General features: G+C 52.8%; 1 protein-coding gene across 1 annotated transcript in view; it reads left to right on the top strand.

The window, feature by feature from the left end:
* Positions 1-17,351, top strand: part of ttc6 (tetratricopeptide repeat domain 6) — a 554,053-nt gene that overhangs the window by 168,966 nt on the left and 367,736 nt on the right. The window contains exon 7 of the mRNA XM_072488749.1: positions 9,871-10,030. Coding sequence (XP_072344850.1) covers positions 9,871-10,030 — 160 coding nt within the window. The remainder of the gene's footprint in view (positions 1-9,870; positions 10,031-17,351) is intronic.

The raw sequence follows: 17,351 nt of genomic DNA, 5'->3' as shown, positions 1-17,351 counted from the left end.
AGTAAAAGTGGTTATGAAGCTGCTGAAAAACCCAACTGGTTTACTAATACCCTTTAGAAAGCATGCATACTGTATATGTAGGTCCAGTCCCGCACAAAGGTGATTGACACTTAAGTACCGTATAAAGCAGCCTAGAACGTCGCTGAGTTGTATAAACCTGTGCACAAATGCAAGAAAATCAACACCACTTCAGGGCAAAAGGGATGGGCAATAAATGCCAGCCTTGGCAGGGATACCCAATATATTTAGGAATGCCTATTCCATTTTTCATCACCTTTTGTTTCTCTTGCTTAGTCAATTTTCTACCTACTGCACTTTAGGCTGCGGGCCTTGGGTTGGCATTATCAATGGGCTTGGTTGTGGGCAGCAAGGTGGCGCAGCAGATAGCATGGCTGCCTCACGGCGCCGAGGTCCCAGGTTCGATCCCGGCTCTGGGTCACTGCCCGTGTGGAGTTTGCTCATTCTCCCCATGTTTGCGTGGGTTTCACCCCCACAACCCAAAGATGTGCAGGGTAGGTGGATTGGCCACACTAAATTGCCCCTAATTGGAAAAAATGATTTGGGCACTCTAAATATTTAAGAAAAATCAATGGGCTGGATCCATGAGATGGAGGATGATGATGGCCCACTCCGCGATAAACCCTGGTACTCTGCATCGTTGGGCGCAGTCTGACTCCTGCCCTCGGTAGCACCGTCCACCCGGGTGATTCCTGCATGCGTGCTGGCCATTCCATCTCACGGTCCCATCGAACCCCTGGAGTGGCGGGGGTGGGATGGGGTCTGGGGTAAGAAGTGGGAGGTGGTGTGCAGGTAATGGGGCGATGTGCGGTGACCGGCCTTGGGGCCCTTGCCCATACACACCTCCAATACCTGCACCCCACACCTGCGGAATCCCACCCCAACCCGCACCTCCACCCAGCACATATTTGCTCCCAGCCCATCCCTCACACTCTTCTGACAGAGGCCCGAAGCAGTTCAGAATGTTGGTGTTTATTGTGCTTTTTACAGTATTGTGCCCTAACCCCTCTTGCTAACCTATGTGTTGCACCCGTTCCTTCTTAGCTGGTGTTTACCTTTCTGGCCTTGTGGGCCATAACGCTCTGTCTAGGTGGGTCCCCAGGTGGTACATCAGGAGTGGAGGCGGCCTGCTGCGATTCCCGCCCTGTGACTTGCATCCCCTTTGGCGGTAGTCCTCTTGGGTGACTGACTGGGCCTGGATGGACCCGGCGGTCTCAAGGGCGTCACAGGTGGCATGGAGCCACCCTGTTCAGCCCAATGCCCATCGGATGTGCCAGGGACACCGGCACGGGCTCCACCACCTCCTGATGGCCCCCGGGCTACTTCTTGGGACGGGGATGTGGCCAGAGCGAGCTCCGAGGGCTCCGCTGTCACCTGGCGCTACCAGTCCTGGAGTCTAGCTCTTGTTTCGACCAGGGTGTCCATGCTCACGGCCATGGTGCACAGGGACACTATGCCATGTCCCTCAGAGACTGTGCCACGTCGCTCAGGGACTGTGCCAGGTCCCTCTGTATCTGGTTCAGATTAGCCAGCGCCAGGCCAATGGCGTCGACGCCCACAGCCATGGCCTGGTGTGACTGGGCCATGCTCTGGAGCACCGAAACAATGTCCAGGTGGCCTAGTATATGGTTGCCTGTCACTGGGCAGCCACATCCTGCATGGCATGCTCCAGGCCTTGGACATCTTGACCCATGGCTGATACTGTCGCACCCAAGGCCTCCATCGTGGACGCCACCTGTGCGGTGTTGGCTTGGGTGGCTCGCATGGTCAACACCACTTCCTGCCCCTTTGGTGGGCGATGGGGTTGGTGGAGGGATTGTGGGGGGGTGCCACATGTGCTGTAGGGACAGTGAAATTCATTGGGGGCATACCTGCTTCTTTGATGCCGACCTCCGTCTCGGCGACTGCCCACTCTCTGGGCCCACTGACCGGGTCCAAGTCCCTCTGCTCTGCGGTGGTGAGGGGCCGCAGGCCGGGGGGTCCCCTCCGGTCTTCCCGCTCTCCATGTGGCTGTGGGCCATCTTCTCCTGGGGGGTGGACAGACAATGCACAGTGTGAGACACTTCGACGCGGGCAGCACAGGAGGTCAGAGGCTGGTGGCCTGTGTGTGCAGGGCACTGGCATGGCGGGCGGTATGGGTGTTGGAATAAGACCATAAGACACTGGAGCAGAATTAGGCCACTCTGATCCGCCATTCATTCATGGCTGATGTTTTTCTCATCCCCATTCTCCTGCCTTCTCCCCATAACCCTTGGTCCCCCTATTAATCAAGAACCTATCTATCTCTGACTTAAAGACGCTCAGTGATTTTGCCTCCATAGCCTTCTGCTGCAATGAATTCCACAGATTCACCACTGAAGAAATTCCCCCTCATCTCTGTTTTAATGAATCGTCCCTTCAGTCTGAGGCTGTGCCCTCTGGTTCTAGTTTTTCCTATAAGTGGAAATATCCTCTCCACGTCCACTCAATCCAAGCCTCTCAGTATCCTGTAATTTCAGTAAGATTCCCCCTCATCGTTCTAAACGGTTCCCCATATGACAAACTCTTCATTCCCGGGATCATGCTCTGGACCCTTTCCAAGGCCAGCACATCCTTCCTTAGATACGGGACCCAAAACTGCTCACAATACTCCAAATGGGGTCTGACCAGAGCCTTATACAGCCTCAGAAGTACATCCCTGCTCTTGTATTCTAGCCCTCTTGACATGAATGCTAACATTGCATTTGCCTTCCTAACTGCCGTCTGAACCTGCACGTTAACCTTGTGGTGCAGGGTGGGGTGCGCGCAGATTGTCGGCGGGTGGGGTTTGATTGCCCCCTAAGAGGGGAGGGGGTTACGGGTGTGTGGGACGGTGGTTGGTGCCAGGGGTACACTGGTGTGGGTATCTCACCCCGTCTGGCCTGGGGGTTGCTCACTCTCACCCAGTGCTGCATACCGATCCACCTGGTGGGGGCCACGTCTGGGCGGGGTGGGGGTGGGGGGGGTAGTGTTATGAAAATGGGGTGTGTGGGATGTGCCAGGGTCATGGATGTGGTGATTCATCTGGGCTGCCCTGAGGAGGTCGTGCAGCTTCTTCCGGCCCTGCTGTCCGGTCCTGGCGGTGGAGTCCACAGTGCTCACGGCATCTGCCACCTATACCCAGGCCCAATTTCCGTCCGTGGGTGGCAGCCTCCTTCCCACCCTGGGGAACAGGGTGTCCCGCCTCTCCTCCACAGCATCCAAGAATGTCTCCAGCTACACATCTGCAAATCTTGGGGCCACTCTTGGTCATAATATCCATTCATGTATATAATGAGATGCAGACAGGCAGTGATTGACACATAGGATGACCAGTAAGCATACAACACAGCACAGCCAATCACCAGACAGGACACTACCACTATAAAGCCAGAGGGTACTAGGTTTCCCGCTCTCTCGGGACCCAGCTACTGAGACAGTCAGAGTCCACGAGCTAGCAAGCACAAACACCAGGCGGTAGCTGGTAAGCCTAGTCAGGCTACTACAAGGTCACTAGTCAGATCAGTATAGTGTCAACCCACAGCTGAATATGTACAGCAGTTCATCTAGTTGAATAAAACAGTGTTGGATCTTCTCCTGTGTTAGACATCTGTTTCTAACTTCCCTGCATCGAGTGCAGTCCACATCGAACCAACCTGCCTAACACATCATGGTACCAGAGTGAAATTGATCTTGACGGACCTACCTCGAGTGAACCAGCATCAACCAGCAAGCAGCCATCCAGCGAAATGGAAAACACCCAGCCTCCTCCGCATCTCCGGCAACCTCGGTGCCAACTGGAAAATTTTCAAGCAAAAGTTCCTCTTGTACATCGAGGCCTCCGACCTCAAGGCAGCATTGGATGCCAGGAGGATCGCGCTATTTCTCTCCACTGCGGGGGACCACGCCATCCATATCTACAATTCGCTTAAGTTCGCCGACGGCGAAGACAAAACGAAATTCAAAACAGTCCTGCTGAAGTTCGACAACCACTGCGACATTGAGGTGAATGAGAGCTTTGAACGGTCCATCTTCCAGCAGAGGCTTCAGGGTAAGGATGAACCTTTTCAGTCCTTCTTGACCCATCTCCGCATCCTAGCGCAGTCATGTAACTATGACTCGACGGCTGATTCCATGATCCGGGATCAGGTCATTTTCGGGGTCCACTCCGACTCCCTTCGGCAGCAGCTCCTGAAAGTCAAACAGTTGACCCTCTCTGTTGCTATCGAGACCTGCGTTGTCCATGAGCATGCCAAGAATCGTTACTCCCACATCAGGGCGGCAGAAACTGCAAAGCTGGCCTCCCATGAGGCAGAAAGGGTGCAGGCCATTGCATAGATGCAAGGCCTGAGCATTGAGGAGAGTGGCCTTATAGTGTCGACCCACAGCTGAATATGTACAGCAGTTCATCTAGTTGAATAAAACAGTGTTGGATCTTCTCCTGTGTTAGACGTCTGTTTCTAACTTCCCTGCATCGAGTGCAGTCCACATCGAACCAACCTGCCTAACACATCACTCTTCAGGATAGCATCATCTAGACTGGAATGAGTGTGTGTGGGGAATGGGGTACTTATATGTGCCTGCAGCCTGTCAGGCTCTCCAGTGCCAATCCCGACCCCGGCGAATCAGACACTGGCATTCATTGCAATTGCACTAGTTCCATGTGACGCCCGGTGCTCGCCCATTAACATATCCTGAATCACTATGGGTGGGACCGACACCGCGTTTGTCGACGTAGAACTCTCGCGATTCAGTCCTAGAATCAGCAATAGTCTCTGAAACGGAGACTATGGTACTTCATATGACCTTTCAAATGTCAAAGTATATTAGATTCACTGAATTTCCTCATCTATTAATTAAGTCACCTTGTCAAAAAATGTAAGTGCTGATTTGCTTTTGTGACCTCAGTACTTACTCGTGAACATTAACAACATTTTGCTAAATATCTTCCAGAATTGTACGAGTAGATGTCTACTCTTGAATGTATTAATCAGAGCCTCTCTTATTTCAACACTCAATCCCCTAAGGATTCGAGGATATGCCCCTTGTGGTCTATGTGGCCTGGTGGACATTGAAGCCCTAAATTTCACAAGGTAATTTTACGCCAGTGTGTGCATTAGAAGTGGGACTTCAACTCACCAAGTAGGTTCTCTGCTGCTGACCTTGTTCTAAATTGTGTGCTCAACTCATTAAATATCTAATGCTGATTCAGTGGCACAACTCACGTGTGGCATAGTGCTCACTTCTGGATCGGTGGTTAGGGGGTCATGTTGAGGTTTGAAATAAGGAACGCAGTCTTCAAATTGCCAAGAATGGATGAAGATTACAGCAGCAGGTTCGGGGAGCATCAGTTTTGTAGGAAGCAAAGAGGTACTCGGACGCCCTGGAGGTGGAGTTGTTGAAAGAGCGGCAGAGGCTGCAGGTGGAGTTTGGGTTGCTATCTACAGGGAAGGGGGTGGGGCAGTTGTGAAAGGTGAGAGGGTACGAATATGGGGAGAAGGCTAGTAGGATGCTAGCACACCAGCTAAGGAAGCGGGAGGCGGCGAGGGAGATTGGGAAAGTGGAGGACAGAGGGGGGGAATATGATCTTGGACGCCGTGGGGGTGAACGGGGTGTTTAGGGACTTTTACTGCAGGTTATATGAGTCGGAACCCCCAGCCGGGGCGGAGGGGATGAGGCGGTTTCTGGAGGGACTGGAGTTTCCGAGGGTGGAGGAAGAGCTGGTGGAGGGTCCAGGGGCCCCAATTGGGTTGGCGGAAGTGATGGAGGGGTTGGAGGCGATGCAGTCGGGCAAAGCCCCGGGGCCGGATGGGTACCCAGTGGAGTTCTATAAAAAGTTTTCAGAAAGCTGGGGCCCCTGCTGGTAAGCGTGTTTAATGAGGCTAGGGAGCGAGGCGTACTGCCTCCGATGATGTCACAGGCCTCAATTTCTCTCATCCTGAAGTGGGATAAGGACCCGGAACAATGTGGGTCGTACAGGCCAATCTCCCTTCTAATGTAGATGCCTCGAGAATTGAGGATTGTGAGCCAGGGGAGATAGGGGAAGACCAGACGGGGTTTGTGAAGGGGTGGCATTTAGCGGCGAACATTGGAAGGCTGCGAAATGTAATTATGATGCCGTCCGAGGGAAGGGAGGTGGAGGTGGTGGTCGCCATGGACACAGAGAAGGCCTTTGATCGGGAAGGGTGCTGCCATGCTCGGGGAGGGGAAGGGAGGAGGGGGAAGGGAGGAGGGGGAAGGGGGGGAGGGGGAGGGAGGAGGGGAGAGGTGGGAGGAGGGGGGGGGATGGAGGAGGGAGTGGGGAAGAATGCTGCCATGCTGGGGGGGAAGGAGTGGGGGGGGTGAAAGATGCCGCCATGCTGGGGAGGAGGGGGAAGATGGGGAGGGAGGGGGGGTCGGTGGCGGGGAGTGCGGGGGGTGCAGGAGGGGCGGAGGGGCAGGGGGGGTGGGGGGGGGGGGGGAGGCGGGGGGAGGGGGGTGGTGGCACTGCTCCTGGAAGGCTTGGGCTCATCAGCTAATGTTCCTGCAGGGCAAGGGACATGGTTTCAGTAAATGGTTTGGGCACTTAATAACTTACTTGAGACAGGTCATCTGGATGAAGGTGCAGTGCCACCTCACTTCTCTGCCACAGGCTAACCTCACTGTTGGTGCAATCCAGCTCCTGCGAGCTGTAGGGCCTTTTCCCTCTACAGATGCTGCCAGACCTTCTGAGTTTTTGTTTTACAGTTAGAAAGGAAACATTTTCAGGGCTATGTTGAGTGAGCTTAATTGGATATTTCTTAGAAAGGGCCAGTACAGGCACGTTGAAAGACTTTCTGTGCTGTTGGATTATGTTCCAATTTTTATTTCTTTCTAGTGCTGAGCTAGCTTTTGATCTGGACACTGACTTAAATGTTATTGTTTCTCAGAACCTTTTAGAATGAGCTTATACTACAACTTCAACATCACCCTCACAGCAGTGCCAAAGTTGAAATATAAAGGCACAGTCATCTTTTTGGAGACCCGTTGGAGCAGATGAAATTAGAAAAATGTACAACAGGAAATAAATCAACTAGTTCAACCAACCTGTCTGATACGGTGCATTCATTGTGCATCGTAATACAGGCATTCCCTACCCATCTAGAGCCATGTGATCCCCTGGGAGAAGTGTAACAACAGATGAAAACACAGACCAAATAGGAAAAGAATCTGGAAAATTCCTTTCTGACCCCTTTACATGATCAAAACTAATCCAGAGACAAATACATGCTGTAGTTTGCTAGCATTTGGAGTATAATTCTTCCATTCAAACTTGGTTTACAAGAATGATCAGGGTATTGTGTGCAGTTTTGGTCTCCTTCTCTGAGGGAAGGATGTTCTTGTTCTCGAGGGAGTGCAGCGAAGATTTATCAGACTGATTCCAGGGACGGCGGGACTGTCATATGAGGAGAGATTGACTGGGTTGGGATTGTTCTCGCTGGAGTTCGGAAGAATGAGGGGGGATCTCATAGAGACTTATAAAATTCTAACAGGACAAGACAGGGTAGATGCAGGGAAGATGTTACCAATGATAGCTGTGTCCAGAACCTTGGGCGCGATTCTCCGACCCACAACCGGGTCGGAGAATCGCCGGGGGCTGGCGGGAATCCCGTGTCGCGAATTCTCCGCCACCGGAGATTCGACGGGGGCAGGAATCGCGCCGCGTCGGTCGGCGGGAATCCCCTGGCGATTCTCCGGTCCGCGATGGGCTGAAGTCCCGCCGCTGTCAACCCATGCCAGCCGGCATGGATTGAACCACCTTTGGGACGGCGGGACAAGACGGCGCGGGTGGGCTCCGGGGTCCTGGGGCGATCTGGCCCCGGGGGGTGCCCCCACGGTGGCCTGGCCCGCGATCGGGGCCCAACGATCCGCGGGCGGGCCTGTGCCATGGGGGCATTCTTTTCCTTCTGCCTTCGCCATGGTCTCCACCATGGCCGAGGCGGAAGAGACCCCTCCACTGCCCATGCGCGGGGATGACGTGAGCGGCCGCTGACGCTCCCGCGCATGTGCCGTCCGGCAAAGTCAGTTTCGCGCCAGCTGGCGGGGCGGAAATCAGTCCGTCTCGGGCCTAGCCCCTCAAGGTGAGGGCTCGACCGCTCAAGATGCGGAGACTTCCGCACCTTTGGGGTGGCGCGATGCCGGACTGATTCGCGCCGTTTTTGGCGCCGGCCGGCGGACATCGCGCCGATATCGGAGAATCCCGCCCCAGGTGTCACAGCCTGAGGATCAGGGTAAACCATTTCGGATAGACATAAGGAGACACTTCTTCACACAAAGAGTGGTGAGCCTGTGGAATTCATTACACAGGAAGTAGTTCATGCTAAAACCTTGAATATATTCAGAAGGCGGCTGGATATAGCACTTGGGGAGAATGGGATCAAAGGCTATGGGGAGAAAGCAGGATTAGGCTATTGAGTTCGATGATCAGCCATGATCGTGATGAATGGCGGAGCAGGCTCGAACGGCCAAAAGGCCTCCTCCTGCTCCTATCTTCTATGTATCACATGGAAATCCATTGTCGCCAATGCCCTCTTCGGGGTTGGTACCTGAAGAGAGAAAGACAGCTCAGCTGGAGTTGTTGAAGTGAGTGTCAGACTGGTTACAGCAGTATAAATACTGCATTTAAGCATTGTCAGCAATTTTATCAAATTATTTAGTTAGAATTCCCACATAATTATGATTTATGATTTTTGTTCAACCTTCTTGCCCCTCCTTTTTAATGAACTGTTAATGTACACTTGGGATGATCATTGAAATGGTCTCAAGCAATTTCTCTACTACAGATATTAGGCCACTCTATAATTATAAGAATGTCATCGTGATTATAATAGAGCTGGTTAAGGTTGGATTTGCTGGTTACATGAAGTACACTGCGTGGGTTTCCTCCGGGTGCTCCGGTTTCCTCCCACAGTCCAAAGACGTGCAGGTTAGGTGGATTGGCCATGATAAATTGCCCTTAGTGACCAAAAAGGTTAGGAGGGGTTATTGGTTACAGGGGTAGGATGGAGGTGAGGACTTAAGTGGGTCGGTGCAGACTCGATGGGCCGAATGGCCTCATTCTGCACTGTATGTTCTATGTTCATGTTCTATGTATATATGATTAACTACTTTTTGAACAATGTATTTTCTATGCTGCTTGAACTATCAGTAGATTGAAACTGGTCAAAATTTAATAATAGAAACTTCAGTTATATTCTAGAATTTTTGCTATTTGCCTTTATAATAATTTTTATTATTGTCACAAGTAGGCTTACATTAATACCGCAGTGAAGTTACTGTGAAAATCCCCTAGTCGCCACATTCTGGTGCCTGTTCAGGTACACTAAGGGAGAATTCAGAATCCAATTCACCTAAAAAGCACATCTTTCGGGACTTGTGGGAGGAAACCGGAGCACCCGGAGGAAACCCACGCAGACACACGGGGGGAACGTGCAGACTCTGCACAGACAGTGACCCAAGCGGGAATTGAGCCTGGGACCTTGGTGCTGTGAAGCAACAGTGCTAATCACTGTGCTACCGTGCGGGTCAGGGAGAAGTTGACAAGTCTCTATTTTTTAACAAGTTGCAAATTGCAGTTTTAATATTTCAGACATCAGCTTTGTAGGGACTAAATTTCAAATTCACTAAACTTTGGTGGAAATACAGCCTGCATTAATCTATCAAACTGTGTAATAGCAAAGTCACGATAGAGGAATTGCATTAATGCAATTTTTCCTTCCCCTCTTGCATTTAACAAAGTAGGTATTTGTGTAGTCTGTGGTGCTACATGTCTTCACACTCTTGTTTCTTTTTTAAGTTAGAACTATGAAGTTGTGATGAATGTTTTTTAAATTCCAGGCTCATTAATGAAGGAATTCCTCTATCAGAAGTGACTCAGGAAAATGTACAGGGTGGTGTCAGAGCCTTACCACCAGTTTCATCTGAATTTTTGTTGGAATGGCAAAGAATTGCAGAATATTATGTGGAGGAACCCAGAATAATGCTCGTTGGAGAATCAGTAAGCAATTAATTTAACAATCTTTGTTATATTATCATGAAAAAATATTGTCACATTAAATTACAGGCTTTGACTATCCCAAAACTTCTGCTGTAGATGACTATTTTGTTCATAAACTGAAAGTATGATAAATGATTAAATATTACGGGATCAAAGTTTCACAGGGGCAAAATTTAACATCCAAAGTTCCACACCCGACCCAGACGTGCATACGAAATTGCATGACAAGATGTCAGGCGTGCTTCCAAACGTCGTTGTGCAGTCATGCGATATTTCAGTAGACGGGTGTGAGTTGGATGTGCATCTGCCGACTGTTAAGAACCCAATTTTAATTATTTTAACACCAATGTTGGCGGTGCGATTTTTGGTTTGGTGCATGGGAAACACCAGCAGACGGCCAAACCATTTTTATCATCCAAGGGCGGGAGCAAAAAGGCAGGCCAAGTTAGTAAGAGTTATTGAGAGTTTGGTGCGGGCTTATACTAGAGTTTTGTTAACGTTGTCACTGCTTTCTTCTGAGATTTTTGCAAATCATTTGGACTTTTCAGGACATTTCAATCTTGTAACATCTCTCTGAAATTCAGGGGTCGAGGTTTTCCTCTTCCTGCTCTTACGGTTTTTGCGGCCTGATTGCCAGTATCCTGATTGATTAAGCGGTGGATGGGAGTTAAGCTGGGGAACATTTTGCACTTTTCGGGCCTGTTTGGCCGGTTTAGAAGGTCTAATCTAACGTTCCTAGGAGAGAGCCACCTTTCTTGCTACTGCTCAGCTCACCGGCAGTCGATAACCAGGAGTGTGGATGAAAGAGGAAATTGGGGAAGGGTGTGGGAAGGAAGCATTTATGGGTTTGAGTTTCGCAGCTTGCAGTATTTGGGGAGGCATATTATGTGTGTGTGTCTGTGTGGTTCCGTGTGTGCACATGCATATGTGTCACAAGACCAGCTATCAGGGACACATAGTGCAGGCCTCTGGCACTTGGAGTAGTGCTGGAGGGGATCCGGATACATGAGCCCAGGCTGATGACAAGCCTCTGGTGTCTGGTACCCAGAGCCAAGGCAAGAAGGGCACCAAGGCGCCTGGAAACTCAGGGAGGAAAGGAAGGAGGGCCAAATGAGCCTTGAGAAGGCTAATGTAGCGCACAAAGACTCCGTGAGACGAATAGAGTGAAGTCGATGAGGCTTTACTAAGCGTGTCTGTTCCCCCGCAGCTCAATAGTAGACTGGCCTGCGGGGGAGGACTCCGGCTTCTTATACTCCGCCTTCAGGGCGGAGCTAGAGGTCAACGGCCAATCAGGACCCGGGATCTGTCAGCCAATGACATTAGGGCTTCCAGTCCCACATGACCCCCAATACATACTACCACATTCACCCCTTGTCAAAAATGAACCCGGCGGGGTGATGCTTTGTATGGTGGTAAGGGTTTACAGGGCTGGTCCTGAGAGGAAAAAAAAAACATTCACATGGCAATACAGTATTGTACAATTTTGTCCTGTTTCAACTATTTACAGAGGGTATAGAGAGAAAAGCAAAATGTTCTTGTGAAAAGTCCATATTTTGATTTAGATCGACGCCACAAGTCGGTCGGGCGGTCTGGTCGTCCGTGTCGATCGCCTCGGTCCCGGTGGTGGTGGTGGTGCTTGTATCGGTGTTGTCGTCTCCGGGAGCCTTACGGTTTCAGCTTGGGCTTTATTCTTGGTCGGGCCTGAGGGGAGGGGAACCGATCCTCCTGGGAAGGGGGTGGTCGCGGGGTGCGGCGGTGGCAGGAAGGGGGGGGGGGTGAATGGTGTCGGGGGTGTGTGTGTGTTGCCGGCGGGCGCCAGATCCCGCAGGGAGACCGTGTCCTGTCGGCCGTCGGGGTACTCCACGTAAGCATACTGCGGGTTCGTGTGGAGGAGGCGAACCCTTTCGACCAACGGGTCCGCCTTATGTGCCCGCACATGCTTTCGGAGCAAGATGGGTCCTGGGGCCGCCAGCCAGGTCGGCAGCAACGTTCCAGAGGAGGACCTCCTAGGGAAGACAAGGAGACGCTCATGAGGCGTTTGATTAGTGCTCGTACATAATAACGACCGGATGGAGTGGAGAGCGTCCGGGAGGACCTCCTGCCACCGTGAAACTGGGAGGTCCCTGGACCGTAGGGCCAGTAGGACGGGTTTCCAGACCGTGCCGTTCTCCCTCTCTGCTTGCCCGTTCCCCCGGGGGTTGTAGCTGGTCGTCCTGCTTGAGGCTATGCCCTTACTGAGCAGGAACTGGCGCAGCTCGTCACTCATGAAAGAGGACCCCCTGTCGCTGTGGACGTATGCGGGGTAACCGAACAGTGTGAAGATGCTGTTCAGGGCTTTAATGACCGTGGACGCTGTCATGTCGGGGCAGGGGATGGCGAAAGGGAAACAGGAGTATTCGTCAACGACGTTCAGGAAGTACGCGTTGCGATCGGTGGAGGGGAGGGGGCCTTTGAAATCCAAACTGAGGCGTTCAAAGCGTCGAGAGGCCTTAACCAGGTGCGCTCTATCTGGCCTGAAAAAGTGCGGTTTGCACTCAGCGCAGATCTGGCAGTTTCTGGTGACTGTTCGGACGTCCTCGACGGAGTAAGGGAGGTTGCGGGCCTTAAGGAAGTGGTAGAAACGAGTGACCCCCGGGTGGCAGAGGTCCTCGTGGAGGGCTTGTAGACGGTCCACTTGTACATTGGCACATGTGCCGCGAGATAGGGCATCGGATGGCTCGTTCAGCTTTCCGGGACGATACAAGATCTCATAATTGAAGGTGGAGAGTTCGATCCTCGACCGCAAGATCTTGTCGTTCTTGATCTTGCCCCGCTGTGCATTATCGAACATGAAGGCAACCGACCATTGGTCAGTGAGGAGAGTGAATCTCCTACCGGCCAGGTAATGCCTCCAGTGTCACACAGCTTCCACTATTGCTTGTGCCTCCTTTTCCACTGAGGAGTGGCGGATTTCTGAAGCGTGGAGGGTTTGGGAGAAGAAGGCCATGGGTCTGCCTGCTTGGTTGAGGGTGGCCGCCAGAGCTACATCCGATGCGTCTGCTCTCGACCTGGAAGGGGAGGGACTTGTCGATGGCGCGCATCGTGGCCTTTGCGATATCCGCTTTGATGCGGCTAAAGGCCTGGCATGCCTCTGTCGTCAGGGGAAAAGTAGTGGACTGGATTAGTGCACGGGCCTTGTCTGCGTACTGGGGGACCCACTGGGTGTAATAAGAAAAGAAGCCCAGGCAACGTTTCAGGGCTTTGGCACAGTGGGGGAGAGGGAACTCCATGAGGGGGCGCACGCGTTCAGGGTCGGGGCCTATCACTCCATTACGCACAACGTAGCCCAGGATGGCTAGACGATCGGTGCGGAACACGCATTTTTCTTTGTTGTAAGTGAGGTTCAGGGCGTGAGCGGTCTGGAGGAATTTTTGGAGATTGGCGTCGTGGTCCTGCTGGTCGTGGCCGCAGATGGTGACGTTGTCGAGATACGGAAACGTGGCCCGTAAACCGTGCTGGTCAACCATTCGGTCCATCTCTCGTTGGAAGACCGAGACTCCGTTTGTGACGCCGAATGGAACCCTTAAAAAGTGGTATAACCGCCCGTCTGCTTCGAAGGCAGTATAGTTGCGGTCACCGGGACGGATGGGGAGCTGGTGGTAGGCGGACTTGAGGTCCACGGTGGAAAAGACCTTGTACTGTGCAATCCGATTGACCATGTCGGATGAGTGTACCTGTTGATGGTCTGACTATAGTCGATGACCATCCTCTGTTTCTCCCCGGTCTTAACAACTACCACCTGGGCTCTCCAGGGACTGTTGCTAGCCTGGATGATGCCTTCCTTCAGCAGCCTCTGGACTTTAGACCGGATAAATGCTCGGTCCTGGGCGCTGTACCGTCTGCTTCTTGTGGCGACGGGTTTGCAATCCGGGGTGAGGTTCGCAAACAAGGAAGGCGGTTCAACCTTGAGGGTCGCGAGGCCGCAGACAGTCAGTGGGGGTAGAGGGCCGCCAAATTTAAATGTTAAACTCTGGAGGTTGCATTGGAAGTCCAACCCTAGGAGTGTGGGCGCACAGAGATGGGGGAGGACATGGTAATTTCGGAACTCCCCCCCCCCCCCCCCCCTGCACCGTTAGGTTAGCGATGCAGAACCCCGTGATCTGAACGGAGTGGGATCCCGCCGCCAGGAAAATTTTCTGGGTGCTTGGCCGAATTACGAGGGAACAGCGCCTTACCGTGTCCGGATGAATGAACCTCTCCGTGCTCCCAGAGTCGATAAGACACGGCGTCTCGTAGCCATTCACTAGGACTGTAGCGGTTGCAGTTTGGAGCGTCTGGGGTCGCGACTGGCCGAGGGCCGTCGAAGCCAGACGTCGTTGTTGAAGTTGAGCATCGTAATCAGGCAGTATATGGCCGTCTGTGTCGGGGTCCTTCAGCCAAGATGGCGGCGTCCACGGATCGAGCGCGGTCGGGGGTGGACAAAATGGCGGCGTCCATCTCTCCCTCGTGGCGTCCGGGGTCCAAAATGGCGGCGTCCGTTGGTCACACGTGGATCGCTGGGGGGGCTGGGTCTGTGGTCCCATTTATTCCCCGGAGATAGCGGCGACCCCGCGGGACTTGCACACCGTCGCGTAGTGGCCCTTCTTCCCGCAGCTTTTGCAGGTAGCCGCAACAACCTGGTTGGCGGGCCGGATGTAGATATCCTTCAGCGCGGCGATGGCACCGGTGAAACCGTCCTCGTCCTCGATAAGGGAGTAGACGTCAGGACTCACCCTGGAATAGAGGACCTGCATCTTTTGTTCGTCAGTCGGTGTGCCGGCGGCCGTTCGGAGGTAGCCCTCAAAGCATGCCATCCAGTGCTTGAAGATAGAGGCCGAGTTAACTGCTTGGGGTGCGATGCGCAGGCACTCCGGGGTGATTCGGAGCTCCATGTTCCCACGTCGTTTTCTTCAATTTAAATTCTGCTTAATAAATTGTAGCACCGTCAATATGACGCGAGGCAGGTTGAGGTAATGTCAATTGAAGGCTTTATTAAGCAGAACTTTATCCCCAGCAGCGTGGTTACAGAATGCAGCTGCTGAGGGAAATGGAGGGAAAAACTGGGTTCTTATAACCGGCATTTCTGGGTGGAGTCCAGTAGGTGGCAGATCCTATCAGGACCTGGCATCCCTCCACCAATCGCCTGTCGACACGTGGTGTACCGTATTACCCCTAATACATACCACCACACCCAGGACGAGGAGTCATCTCGCTGAAGGTGCACCGCCCCAATGCCGTCCTGGCTTGCATCAGTCGATATCTTGGTTTCCTTGGTTGGGTCGAAGAATGCTAGAAGCGGGGCTGTGGTGAACTTTGCTTTCAGCTCACGCCATTCCTCTTCATGTGTGGGCAGCCACTGGAATTCCGTCGACTTCTTGACAAGATAGTAGAGGGCCATGGTGTGGAATGGCATATTGGGAATGAATTTCCCGAGGAAGTTGACCATCCCGAGGAAGTGGAGGACCGCCTTCTTGTCCTCCGGGGTCTTCATGGCGTTGATCGCCGAGATCTTGTCGGCATCTGGCCGCACGCCCTGCTGCGAGATGTGGTCACCCAGGAACTTAATATCCGATTGACCAAATGAGTACTTGGCCCTGTTGAGCTGGAGACCATGTTCATGAATTCTCTGGAATACCTTCTTGAGGAGAGCGATGTGTTCTAGGGGCGTTGTGGACCAGATAATTACGTCGTCAACGTATACTCGCACCCCCTCTATGCCCTCCATCATCTGCTCCATAATGCGGTGAAATACTTCGGAGGCAGATATGATCCCAAAAGGCATCCGGTTGTAGCAATAGCGACCGAACGGGGTGTTGAACGTGCACAGCTTGCGACTGGACGCGTCCAACTGTATTTGCCAAAAACCCTTGGAGGCGTCCAGCTTAGTAAAGAATTTGGCATGAGCCATCTCACTGGTCAACTCTTCACGTTTTGGTATTGGGTAATGCTCCCGCATAATGTTGCGGTTTAGATCCTTAGGGTCAATGCAAACACGAAGCTCCCCTGACGGCTTCTTTACGCAGACCATGGAGCTGATCCAGTCTGTTTGCTCTGTGACCTTCGATATGATGCCCTGGTCTTGGAGGTCCTGTAATTGCTTCTTCAGACTATCCTTGAGGGGTAACGGCACCCGGTGTGGTGCATGAATTACAGGGGTGATGTTCGGCTTGAGAAGGATTTTATATCGGTATGGGAGTGTGCCCATTCCATCGAATACGCTGTGGTACTGCGTGATAATGTCATCTATGTCGGCTTGCAAGTTTCCATCAGGCGAGGCCGTCGCCGGTGATGATGACATGGTGTGGACTCGCTGAACCAGGTTCAGGAGCTTGCAGGCTCGAGCACCGAGCAGGGATACTCTGTCATGCCCGACGATTTCAAACCGCAGTGTTGCCTTGATCGCCTTGTTGGATACCCCTAGTTGACAGGAGCCACTGGCAGCTATGGCGTTGCCATTGTAGTCAAGGAGCTGGCAGGCCTGTGGAAGAATGCTTGGACTGGCGCGGATGGTGTCGAGGTCAGATTTTGAGATGAGGTTCGTGCCGGTGTCCAGTTTAAATCGGATGCGGGCCTTGTTCACTGTGAGCACAGCAGACCACTCGTCGTCGGGATCCACACTAAGGATCGAGAGGCGTTTCGCTGTTGTGGTGGAAGGCAGCGCATGTGTAGTTATGATGCCCACCCGGTATGGGGACTTGAGGCACTCAGCATCAGGGTCTGTTGGGCTGTCGGGATCGTACTTGCCTTGTTGTATTGAGCGGACACTTCTGCGCCTCAGCTGGGATCGCTGGCTGCTGAGCTGTGGAGCAGATCTGCAAAGGGCTGCATAGTGGCCAAGCTTGCCACACTGTAGACACCGGCGTCCTTTTGCCGGACATTGCTGCTTTAAATGGGCGGAGCCACAATTCGGCCACGTCATGACGCTGACGTCAGCGTGTTCCGTGTGCCATCGCGCATGCGCAGTGCGGTCGGTCGACGTACGCACCTGCGCAGTCGGGTTGTCGACCTCGTCGTCCACTCAGTCATGGCACGCATGCGCAGGGACCCGGGAAAAGCGCGCAAAACGGCCACTCTCCTCGATGCTCAGGCCCTGCATTTGTGCAATGGCCTGCACCCGTTCCGCCTCGTGGGAGGCCAGCTTCGCAGTTTCTGCCACCCTGATGTGGGAATAACGATTCTTCGCATGCTCATGGACAACGCACGTCTCGATAGCGACAGAGAGGGTCAACTGTTTGACTTTCAGGAGCTGCTGCCAAAGGGAGTCGGAGTGGATCCCGAAAGCGATCTGATCCCGGATCATGGA

This window comes from Scyliorhinus torazame, chromosome 2, assembly GCF_047496885.1.
Source record: "Scyliorhinus torazame isolate Kashiwa2021f chromosome 2, sScyTor2.1, whole genome shotgun sequence".
Taxonomy (NCBI): Eukaryota; Metazoa; Chordata; class Chondrichthyes; order Carcharhiniformes; family Scyliorhinidae; genus Scyliorhinus; species Scyliorhinus torazame.
Note: the sequence above shows the minus strand (reverse complement) of the source record. Positions and strands in the feature narration are given on the sequence as shown.